The sequence below is a fragment of the Triturus cristatus genome, chromosome 4_1 (assembly GCF_964204655.1).
Source record: "Triturus cristatus chromosome 4_1, aTriCri1.1, whole genome shotgun sequence".
In the NCBI taxonomy this organism is placed as follows: Eukaryota; Metazoa; Chordata; class Amphibia; order Caudata; family Salamandridae; genus Triturus; species Triturus cristatus.
The window spans coordinates 1171824132-1171837017 of NC_140585.1; the positions used below are offsets into that span (position 1 = coordinate 1171824132).

At 40.8% G+C, this 12886-nt stretch overlaps 1 protein-coding gene across 4 annotated transcripts in view; it reads right to left on the bottom strand.

Moving 5' to 3' along the window:
* LOC146856280 (uncharacterized) overlaps positions 1-12886 on the bottom strand; it is a 127907-nt gene that overhangs the window by 43347 nt on the left and 71674 nt on the right. For 3 of the 4 annotated variants that reach the window (XM_085654376.1, XM_085654374.1, XM_085654375.1), the window contains exon 8: positions 13-102. The exons of the other annotated variant lie outside the window; for it this stretch is intronic. In XM_085654376.1, coding sequence (XP_085510502.1) covers positions 13-102 — 90 coding nt within the window. The remainder of the gene's footprint in view (positions 1-12; positions 103-12886) is intronic. 4 annotated transcript variants of the gene reach the window in all.

Sequence of the window (12886 nt, forward strand, 5' to 3'; positions counted from 1 at the left end):
AGTGCAACTTACCAGAGCTAATACAGAAGGAACTCTCTTCTCTCTCTGTGTCTTGAATATTGCTCAAACTTGCATGCACCTCAGTGGTAAGAAATGGAAATCCTGTTGTGAAAAAGTGAAACCAATTGTACATCAATGGACCATATTGACCCGATATCACTTTTAGAGCCAAATAGAACGGGATGTTTAAAAGCACTAAATTATGGGAGGAAAACTGCATCTTAATTTAAAAGACTCTCAGATTCGCCCCAGCATCAGCGCTTCCTTGGGCCATTGGTGTGGAGGCCCAACTACAGCTCTTCATCAAACGAGTGCTGCCATCTCGAAGTCACTCAAGACGAGACTCCGTTAGAGGCCACTTTAAAGGGCTTGCACAATTGGAGGTTAGGGGTAGGGGAATATAGAAAATAGGAAGCACCTGGATTCCCTCAAAGTGACAACTAGTGCTCTACAAATCTACTCATTGATTGAGGAACAAATGACTCTACAATGAATAAAATTGATCCATATGGTGATAGGATGCAGACTGGCACAGCTAGAGAGTATTCCTATACCTGTCAGAAGAGGGATTTCACCAGTTCTCCTTACAGGCAAACATGTCTAGTTGGTGTGTTCTACTAAGAATAGGTTCGAACGTGCCTAGTTCTACAGTCAGAATGTCAGCATCAGTTCCGACAGATGGCTGACCTCAGGTGTTTGGCTGCCAGGTGAGGTACCACTGGCTTGGAGAGGCAATCATGATTAGAAAACAATATCTAACAAATGTTTCTTTGGACTGCGGAGAGATACACTGCAGAGAACAGACAACCACAAGCTTGGCATTACAGAAAAAAGCATTGCCAAGTGAAGTGGAAAGAATGTGATTCACCCATTGCTTAAAATAGTATGGGGCATTTAGATGTCAGCTTCTGTTGGCTGATTGGCTGATTGTCTGCTCCAGAAAATTGAAAAAACCAAGCTAACAAGAATGGGGAAAAAGCTTTCTGTGTCTAAGTCCTGGTACTGTATGAAACACTTCAATCGATGTCTCTGAGGCGTTCCGAAAAAGTTATGGTTGTGAAAAGAGAGTGAAACCTGTCATTTTAATCATGACCTCGGTAAACAGTAGACATGTTGAAGGCACAAATCTTGACAAGTGCTACGATATACTCAAAGAACATATGCTTAATGAATTCCATTTATGAATGTCTGTAAACAAAACACTAAGGGCCTGATTTAGAGTTTGGTAAACGGGTACTCCATCACAAACTTTATAGATATACTGTCTGCCTTATTACAAGTGCCTTAGGATATACAGGCAGGATATTCGTCACGTTTGTGATGTAGTACTTGTCTGCTAAACTCTAAATCAGACCCTAAAAGGCTTTATTCTGACCCTCACCCAAATACCAATCACAGCACAAGCTCCCATTATTCAGAATCAGGATTGCAACTTGGATGCTAATTACACAACCCCGGAGGATTTGTCAGAGCTTGATTTTCACAAAGTAGAACCCTGCGCCTATCTTGCAAGTAAACCGGGTTAAAGCTGAGTATTAGCACCAACGAAAGGGCAAATCATGTGCAATCAGTACATTAAACACCTTTCTGAGGTCAAAAACTTGATTGTGCACCCGATAAATACCATACTACTGATATTTACCACCTATTGGCCACTTATGTAAGTTTCTGGCCGAAACACGATTATGAAGTTCACAGGAATACCAGCACCTCACAGATTTTTTCCACTGACATTTTGTTAGGCAACGTGTCTGGTATTCGGGGGAGGGGAGGGAGTGCAGAAAATTTGATCTCCATGGTTATTTCCCATTCTAAGCACTGAAACTCGTAATTTGTAGAAATTACCACACCCAGGAACGACAAATCCAAGTAGTTCAATTCGGCAACTCAAAAGATAAGAAATTCAAAGACAATTACTTGGCATATCACAGTCTGGGCATCAAAGAATAACTGACCAAAACATTTTTGAAAAAGGAGTTTGTTGACACTTAAACTACATTTAGAACTATCGGGGTCCAGACAAGCTCATATATTAGTCCACTTGCTTGTTCGGTAAGCAGTCAAAGTTAGTGCTGGGTTCAGGTTTTGAGTAAGGTTCACATGTTGTCATGCTCACATACAAATATAGACACCAGGAAAGTTAACCTGTGATGGAGCAGGTAAAGCAAAATGTTGTAGACCTCCTCAATTTTGCATGAAAATACTAATTACTTAATCGATTTATATTATAATTTGATTTAATTGGGTGATGTGTTAAAATAACCAACATTTTGCTTCTTTTTTTGGTAAACACAAATTACACGCCTATTTGCATGGCAGAATAACCCTAATAACTAATTGTGGTACGCCTATTAACAGTAATACGTGTGGTGATAGGATATTGTATGATTTATGGTGCTTTGGTGACGTTTGCGTTCCCGTTTGGACCTAATGGTGAGTTTTATTGCTTTAAATGTCGCTATAAGCTAAGAAAATACTAATACATAAAGGGATTAGTGAGGGTTTAACATTAGAATCTTCATTTCTGTGTATTAATTACTCTTTTGTGTTTGTTTTGCTTAAGTTGGCATTTGGGCCTACCAAACCATGACATTCAAAACGGAGTTCAGAAGTGGCCACCGTCTCGTGAGCTCGATGTCTACTGCGCAGACTCGGATGGCTCCGTAGATTTCCAGGCACCCTCAAGTCAGAGCACAGTGTTCCTGGTCAAGGATAGGAACATGGAGGACTGCCAAACTTCAGTTAGTAAAAATCAACGCAGGAAACAATGAGCTTCCACAACCAGCAAACAACAATGTTGCATGGTTATGTCATGAACCGAGGAAGTGACTCAGCACTTCTTTGAGAACCAAAGTCTCTGGGAAAGTCGGACAATGTTAAAATTTTCTTCAAATGGACCAATCAGACTTTAGTATTGCCAAAGAAATATTTCATGTTATCCAGAATTTTATTATAAAAAGGGTAGTAGAATAGGGAGGAGTTATCGCACACCCCTACCGACCCCAAAGGCGATGACAGATGAGCTAGATGCTTGCACGATTCCTGGTCCTTTGGAGATCTGTGGGACTGTGACGTGCTGAGCAAAGAACTTTCCCGGACTTTAAGTCTTGGCCTGCTTTTATTGGGACAATTGAGCAGAGAATTCGGTTTATGAAGAGCTAATTGAATTAGAAAAGACCCCAATAGCAAGACAAGGTAAATATAAAATGTCATGCGATTTGTGTTGTTTGACTAAATTTCAAAATTTGACGGACCGAAATGCTAATTATATATTTACAAACAAGATTTAGATAAATAATAATTTGATTAACAGAAATTATGAGTTTGTGATTCTTCCATTAGGAGATTAGAGGATTCTGAAGCTTGAATGTGTTTTAGCTGGTTCTACATCACCATCAACCAGTCCAACTATTTGGTCTGTCGACCAAGTGGTGGAGTGCCTTGATGTTTAGGTTAGGATCCTATAGGTGGTGATGCAAATATGTATATTCTGTAATATAACTTTTCTTCCCTATAGGTAATAAGGTACCCCCCACATGTCCAGCGCATTATTCCTCCCATGTGCAGACCTGTGAGAGAAACGCATGAGTGTTGGTGTTATGGGCCACACCAATGAATGCGTGTGTGAATGAGTTAGCGTGACGGGTCTGTGACGCAGGGAGGATCTGTAAATTTCGTCCCCCTTTTCCCGCGCTGGATCGGTTTTTCAGGTAGCAGATTGATGGTTTTATTGCATTGGTTTGGTGATTATTGCTTATTGATTTTGATTATTGATGTTTTGATTATTGATTGCGGATGTTTGATTGATTATTGATTTATGTTCTAACATTCTATGTTGAGTCGCGTCGCGTTCTATGTTGTTTCTGAAGACTTCTGGGATGTAGGAAGTTGGATGCCCAGTAGGTACACAGGGAAAACGTGTGGCAAGTGAAGTCGCATGGTGTATTGTTTTGTTGCCCTGTAGGTACATGGGGAAAAAGTGTGACGATTGGAGTCGCACGACGCATTGTCTGGGTTTGGATAGGTAACATCGTCGTGTTATCGATAGGGACATTTCTGAGTGAAAGAGGTGTATGGATAGTGAAGGCCCCCTGTGAAATTTTGGTCTTAAGTAACAGGAGTCAATTGTGATCTCTGATTACGCTTATCACTGGAAAGGTAATAGGTGTCCCCTAAGCTTGTAAGAAGGGTAAAGTAGAGGGAAGTGCTACTTTATCAACAAATGAAATAATTCTGTGGAAGGGCAGAGGTAAGCGCTGCTCTCGAGAAGTACGGAATTCTTGTGAAAAAGGTAAAAAAAAAAACCTATCTCATTGTTAGAGAAGCGGACAATGGTGGTGTTTTTATGTTGTTACTAACAGAGGATAGGCCAGCCATTAAGAGACATAGACGCTCCGGATTTGGTGCGTTAGTGAAAATCGAGCTAGGAGTGGAGAATTACAGTGTGACGTAGACGCTCCAGATTGGTGCGTTAGTGTGAGGCGCGCTGAGATTGGAGATTTGCAAAGGTGACATAGACGCTCCTGATTGGTGCGTTAGTGTGAGTCGCGCTACGATTGGATAAGACAACAGAATAGTCGTAGAAGAAATCTAGCGATACCGGGAAAAGAAAATGATGTATTACGATCCACCAGAAAAAGAAAAAAGTCCTGGTTTGGAAAAATCAAGAATTTATTTAAAAAGGATAAACCGATTGTGACTAGAGAGGGACAGTTGCTTCCTCCACCGAAATCGCCCGCATCCTTCATGGTTGCGAAATATGGGTATCATACATGTATTTGGCTAGATAATTGGGCAAAGTATACAAAAGATGATGGAGTTTTAGTGTTTCCAGACAACATGGTTCATTTAATTTAACGGTATTAAGGAATTTAAGAGAAAGAATGATAAGATTAGAACCGAGATCTAGACCTACTCAGTTTGCAGCATTGACAGAATGGGAAGATGAGATGTATGAAAGAGAACGACAGCGGAGTGGCGGAAGGTATAACTACATGTTTGGTAGACCGTGTGGATAAGAGAATCATGATGACAGAATGAGGAGATGGCGAAGTGCAAATATGGCTGATGGGATGTTCCCTAAGAGAAATGCTGAAGAGACTAGTAGTAGAAAATGTACAGAGAAGAAAAACAATACCGGGTCGGAAGGCTACAAGCATGGTGTGCATGAGTCGGAGGATGATGTACTGGAGGACATGTTTTATAACAATCCTCCCCCGTATCAACCAAATTCCACAGTGTTGACACCAAGTGCCCCAGTAAAAGAAACACCACAAAATATAAAATTTGAGTCAATGCCACCTGAGGTAGGGAGAAATAATCCCTTTAGAGAATCAGAAAATACACAACCTGGTAAAATGACAAATGAAAATTCAGCTGAATTAGCCAGAACTACTTCAGAGTTAACTGAATAAATTAGGGAATTGACTAAAAATATGGAAGCTGTAACTGTTCCTGTAACAATAGGACCAGTGATGCCTATTTTTGATAAGCAAAAGGATAGTGAACATTGTCTAACAATCCCTTACAACAGTAATAAACAAACCGAAATGGAAAAAAGAGATTCAAGGGAAAATCCATGGGGACAAGTGGTAGGAACTTCTGGATTAAGTACTCCTAAAAATTTGACAGTGAATCAGAGCCTAGCGAATAAAGCAATAATGACGACAGAATCAGTACCAGGGACACCAAAGAGTTTAGAACAAACAAGAAATTAACCAAATCCTGTAGGTCCTACTTCTGAGGAACTAAGTGAATGGTTAAGGAGCTTACAGCAAAAAGATGCTGAACTTCGACCTTTAGATGTGGCAAAATGAAAAATAGTTTTAGAAGAATTATTAGTAGGAACTATTCCCACAGAAAAATTAAAAGCATATCAGGATGAAGAACTAATGTTTCTTTGTAAAAGTATAACATGGAGAGCGAGAACTTTACATGAAAAGTTGGAAGAAGTAGCGAGTGAAATGGGTATCGATTTTGAAAAAATAAAATCATTGCAAAAGCCATACAGAGTCGATTTTGCTGATAAAGACATTGGGAGTCTAAAAACCGCAGGAAGAATAACTCAAATTAAAGAGCTAATTGTTTTATTAAGAAAATGGGGCGATGTAGATAAATGGAAAAGTAGGTGGTTTTGAAAACGGGACAATGCAGCAGACAAAACGTTTGCACCTTTCCCAGTAAGAGAAAAAGAAAAGGTGGTAACTGAGTGTCAAATTATCAAAAGTATTATGGATTGATTTGAACAGTTTATTTGACATAATTGTGCCAGCAGATCTATGGGCAGAATGTAAAATTACAATAGGTTGGCCTACTCAAGAATACCCTAAGGATCCAAAAACAGGTGCTCCCGATCCGGAAGTAATGAGAAAATAGTAGTTACCTTCCTGAAAAATAAAGTACCTCCAAAAGAAACTGATTGGTTAAAGATTGATAGAACTCACCAAGAAGTAAAAGAATCTGTACATGCCTATTATGAAATATTGTTATTGGCTTTTAAACAATACAGTGGAGATGAGAATTTGAGTGAAAAAGATTTGAGTCATTTTGTATATCGATTGTGTATGGGTTGCGTCCTGAAGTAAGTGAAATGATTAAACAGCATACAGTGGATTGGCAAAATAAAAAGATAGATGAAGTATTGAGGCATGCAAATATTTTAGCGATGAGATTGAAGTCAAGCAACGTAAGTTATAAGAAAAAGGCACGTGGGCTCAAGTGAAAGTGGCAGAAAGACAGGAAGCCCAACTGATTGAACAGGCAAATGGCAAAAGCATGAAACAAAAACCCAAAAACCCAATATTGGGAAAGGAAAAGGACAGATTAGTATAGAAGAAGCCAAAAAGAAGTGGCCATGTCATAACTGCGGAAAGATAGGGCTTTGGAAATCCGAGTGTAAATTTCCCCCAAGTGCTAATGGCGATAATGCATCATTGAATCCACAGGTGCAGAATGAGGTGAGTTGTCAACCGCAGCGACAGCAGCAGGTTGTTGCCCAACAGTATCAGGTGCCAAAACCGCCTTTTCCACAGAGCGTAAATCCTCAGAGATACAGTAATGAGACAGGATTCTACAACGAAGAACAGGTAACTAAGCTGCCGCGCGCTAGTGCTGTTTCGCAGTATTGGCTACAACGCGATGAGAGGTGCCGAGGAGAGGAAGAAGAGTGCGTACTTGAACACAACTCTGGAAGTAGACCAGACAGGCCCTTTTGTGGATGGAAAGATAAAAGACGAAAACATTACTTTCCTAGTAGATACTGGTGCTACTCGTTCAACTGTTAGATCAGCTGATGTTAAAAATCTCCCTCTATCGGATGAGACAATCCAAGTAGTTGGAGTATCCAACAGACAGATAAAAACATATCTTACTGAACCAGTTAAGGTCAAAATAGGAAAGTTTTCCGAAATGCACCGTTTCGTCATGTACGATACCAGCCCTGTAAATTTGTTAGGAAGGGACTTACTGTGCAAGGTGAACTGCACACATTTCTGTACTCCTGATGGCATAGCTTTTGAGACTGCTGACGAGAATGTACTGTACAAAATGACTATAGCTAATATGGGACCTGAAATTACTGAGGCATTTGCTGGATTTGAGCCGGAAGAATTGCCTCAGGAATTGAAGAAAACAGTGAAAACGGAGGTATGGGATTTCACGGGAGAAGATGTGGGATTAATGAAAAATGTAGATCCCGTAAAAATTTCTGTAAAGGAAGGAGTAAGTTACCCAAATATTCCACAGTACTAATTGACACCCGAGATAATTGTAGAAGTTACTCCTATAATAGACAGAATGATTGAACAAGGTATTTTGAGAGAAATAATTAGCAGTCCATGTAATTCGCCAATTATGGGTCTGAAAAAGCCTAACGGAACTTTCAGGATAGTCCAAGACCTGAGAAAAGTGAATAAAATTATTATATCATGTTGTCCCATTGTACCAAATCCTTCTGTGATTCTATATCAGATTCCTCATGATGCAGAATGGTGCACAGTGATTGACTTGTGTCATGCTTTCTTTTCCATTACATTGCACCCTGATGGCAAACACATTTTTGCGTTTCGGTTTGGCGAATGAACTTTGGCATGGTGCCGAATCCCACAGGGATATACAGAAAGCCCATCGATATTCAATCAGATTCTGAAGAAGTCCCTAGAAGATTTAAAAATGCCCGAAAGTTTGGTACTAGTCCAATATATCGATGTCCTATTGGTGGCATCGAGGACTCGAGAGGCTTGTGTAGTGGATACTGTCGCATTGTTGAATCATTTAGCAGATGGAGGACTTAAAGTATCCCCATCAAAATTACAATACTGTCAAAATATATTTAGGCTAGGCCTGGGCGTACGTGGAGCAGCGCGTAGTGTGCACAAATCTACGCACACGTGCGCTCCGCGTAGCCCCACTACGCCCCGCCCGCCTCCTGCCCACCCTCCTTTTAAAATAATGTAATGTATGATAAAATAATTAAATATAAAGACTTACCTGCAGTGCGGCGTCTCCGTGGCTCCCTCTTTCTCGTTCACAACTTCTTGTCACAAATGCGCATGCGCGGACGCCCGCACATGCGCATTTCTCGCAAGAAATGCGCATGCGCGGGCGTCCGCGCATGCGCATTTGTGACAAGAAGTTGTGAACGAGGAAGAGGGAGCCCCGGAGACGCCGCGCTGCAGGTGAGTCTTTATATTTAATTTTTTTATCATACATGACATTATTTTAAAAGGAGGGCGGGCGGGAGGCGGGTGGCAGGCAGCTCCGCTTCGCCCTGGCGTGTGCGTAGCGCTGCCTGCTACGCCTACTTCGAAAACTGCGAAGCAGGCAGCGCTACGTACACTACGTGGGCGAAGCGTAGTACTACGCCCGGGGTTAATTTAGGCCATAAAATTGAAAAAGGGCTAAGAAAAGTGACTGCAGATAGAATCAGGATAATCCAAGGAATGAGAGCCCCAATGACTCAGAGAGAGGTGAGAATGTTTCTTGGAATGGTTGGATATTGCCGTCAGTGGATTAGTAATTTTTCATTGATTGCAAAACCTCTGGTACGCTTAACAAAGAGTGATGTATAAGACCCCATTGAATTAAATATAGAAGAGTTGAAGGCTTTTAAACAATTGAGAGATGGTTTGTGTGAAGCCCCAGCTCTTGGCATGCCTGACAATGAGAAAGAATTTGAGCTCTATTGCAGCGAAAGAAATGGATGTGCACTTTCCGTATTAGTACAGAAACATGGAAAAGTGAGAAGACCAATTGCATATTTTTCAGCTATGCTATATTTTGTAGCTGTGGCATTGCCTGGTTGTTTGAAAGCTGTAGCAGCTACTTGTAAGAGTCTGGAACAGAGTGAAGGAATTGTGATGGGATATCCTGTGAGAGTGTTTGTGCCTCATGATGTGGCAATCCTTTTAACTAGGAGCCGCACTCAGTTTATGACACATAGTCGTTTAACTAAATATGAGAAAGTCATATTAGGTGCAACAAATGTGAGCTTTGTGAGGTGTCTGAATGTGACCCCTTCAACACTGTTACCTGATGTTGATAATGTGGAAGTCAGGGATGATGTGGATCATGACTGTTTGGAAGTGCTTGATTTGTGTACCAAGCCATGCCCTGATTTAAAAGATGTACCTTTGACAGAAAGTGACTATGTGATGTTTGTGGATGGGTCATGCTTGAGAACAGACGAGGGAATTTTGAGTGCAGCATACGCAGTATGTACTGTAGCAGCTGTACTGGAAGCAGCTTGTCTGAAAGCAGTAAAATCGGCCCAGGTTGCTGAACTATTTGCATTAACAAGAGCATGTAAGTTGGGAAAGAATCTGAGAGTGACTGTGATTACCGATAGTCAGTATGGCTTTGGTGTGGTGCAAGGAATGTTGAAGTGGTTGGAAAGTTTCTTGAGGCGATACAGCTGCCTAAGCAATTGGCAGTAGTAAAATGTGCTGCACACTCGAAGTCTGCTGATTAAATATCAGCGGGGAACGAGTTTGCTAATGACATGGCACAATATTGTGCACGAAATCAGAATTCTGTGAATCGTGGTAGGGAAAAAGAGATTAATTCATGTCCCTTACTTTTTACTAACACTGTAAACACATGGGAGGAAGTGAGGCAGTTACAAGAAGAAGCAGGAGATGAGGAAAGGAAACAGTGGATAAAAGCAGGATGTGCACCACGAGAGACAGATCCTGTGTGGGTTTATCGGGATGGAAAACAAGTCATGCCTGATAGCATGGTTTCTACCATGGCACGGATGTATCACGGACAAGCACATGTAGGAAGAGATGCTATGATCAGACTTTTCAAACAGACATGGTATAATGCCAAGTTTAGACTTGTAGCTGAGAGCCTATGTTAGAGATGCCTTATATATCAGCAATACAATTCTGGAAGAAAAACAGTGGTAAGACTAGGAACAATAGGACGAGAAGGAGGGCCTTTCACAAGAATGCAGATTGACTTCATTGAAATGCCCCCCTGTAATAGGTTGAGGTATGTTCTAGTGGTAGTTTGTTTGTTTTCTCGATGGGTGGAAGCATACCCAACTAGAAGAAGTGATGGAATTACAGTAGCAATGCTACTATTGAGAGAGTTCATTCCCAGATTTGGTTTTCCAGTCACGATCGAATCAGATAGAGGAAAACATTTTCATAATGAAATCATGAAACTGATTTGTGAAGCATTAAATGTACAACAGAAACTGCATTGTGCTTATCGCCCAGAGGCTTCTGGTGTGGTGGAGCAAGTAAATGGCACCATTAAAAACAGATTGGGAAAAATGTGTTTAGCCACATGTTTGAAATGGCCTGATGTCTTGCCTCTAGTACTCATGACTATTAGATCTATCTCTGATAGGAATACTGGATTGAGTCCCCATAAAATAGTAATGGGGAGGGCAATGAGACATGTTTTCATTCCTGTCAACAAACTATTGCCTATATCTGATAACTTGGTGTTGGATTATTGCAAGGGATTGGCTGATTCCGTTCATTCTGTGTTTCATCAGGTTGGATCGGATGCAACCACTCTTGAAAAGAAGCCAGCTCATGATTTAAGCCCAGGTGACTGAGTGAGAATAAAAGTGTGTAGAAGAAGAAATTGTCTGGACCCATGGTGGGGTAAACCACTTCAGGTGATACTGACCATGACGACAGCTGTGAAATGTGCAGGAGTGAAGAGCTGGATTCATGCTAGCCATACCTCGCAAATTCCAAATCCAGTGGATAACAGTGAAGAAGAATACTTTGAAGAATCTGATACCAGTTCTGAGTCAGATTCAGAAGAAACAAGAACAAGACCAACTCCTGAAAGGGGGGAGTTAGAATCAAGTTCAGTTATAGCACCAGAGAATCTACCATTAAGAAGGAGATTGCAAATTGCTGTCACTAGCTCAGAGTCAGATACTGAACTAGTACAAGTACATGAAAGAGTAAACGAAAACAGTGACGAGACTGTCAAAGAAATTGTTGATAAAGAAGCTCCGCATGAAAAAACAAGAGAAATTCCACCTGAAATCGCAGAGGTAGATGGTGAGGTACCAGATACAGAGAGAGAGGGAAAGATTGTTGCGAAATACCCCCGAGGAGGTGTAGGGAAACCATACATCCAGGTAGAAGAAGGGACAGTTAGTCAGCAGGAAGATTGTGTGGAAGAAACACAAGGAGGGACAGTAGTAGATAGGAAAAAGAAAGTGGTGGAAAGAAAGGCTACTGAAATTAAGAGTCAAGGTGGAACCGAATCTGAGGACAGTGACGACGAAGTACAGGAAGGTCGAGTTCTGAGAAAAAGAGCATGGAGGACTGAGAGAAGTGAAAAAGGAAATAAGTTGAAAAGGCCAGCAAAGGAAGAAGTTTGGCCAAACAAGATAAAAGATTGAGATACCGATTGACACGAGTAAAGTCATCCAGAGCTGAACAAGTGAATGAGGTATCTAGCCAAGAGAAATCAAAAGACGTTGAACAGACACCGGAAAGAAAACGGACTAGAAAGCCTAACCAGAGGTATAAGTCACCAGAATGGTCATATGTGGCACTTCCTGAAGTACAAGAGGAAGCAGACAGCCAAGGGGATCTAGGGGTGATTATACCAGAAGTGGTTGAGGGAGATGAAGAATCAGAAATCCCGAGAGTTATCTTGTCCGACATTGGAGAAGAGACGGATGTTCAGGAAATTCTGAATCAAGATTGTGAGAGCAAAGTGAAAGATAATCAAATGCCAAATTGAGGAAACAAAAGTGTTCCAGAAGAGAATTTTGAAAATACCAAACAAGAGATATATCCGAAAAGAACCAAGTAGGCGCCTAGAGCCTTGGGTTTAGACGAAACAAGTTGTGTGTGGACGAGGCTAAGTTAAAAGACACTGATCATTTTCTGAAATGGCAAACACAGAAAGTAGAAAATCTACGTGTGTGTTCCTTCGAAGATGGTGCAAGGTGTGTTGCTGTTGTACAGGATTACTAATGCTTCTGTGGAGTGCGTTAGCTTTAATAGTATAATTTAAAATAACGTTTGAGACAATAGAAGGTCATATTGAAAATAAAACTGGTGTAGAGAAGATTCATGATATTAATCCAACCAGAGAAATAGATAGAACTTATTTACATAAAGATAGGTCCATAACTGATTTTTCTAACAATGTTTTTTCAAAATTATTGTATGAATATGTAAAAACAATGGATGTGAGAGACTGCTATGTCTGCATGCAGTTGCCTGCATCAGCAGCTGAGGGGGTATCCTACCACCACCTTCCAGTAACATATGGAATAACATGTAGCGTATTAGCAAGTTTGTTTTATAAAACAGGGAAACTAGAATATTATTTTTCTGATGTAGATAATATTTTTTCACAACTACCCGTAGTTCCTGAACTAAATAGGGTAAAACCTGGT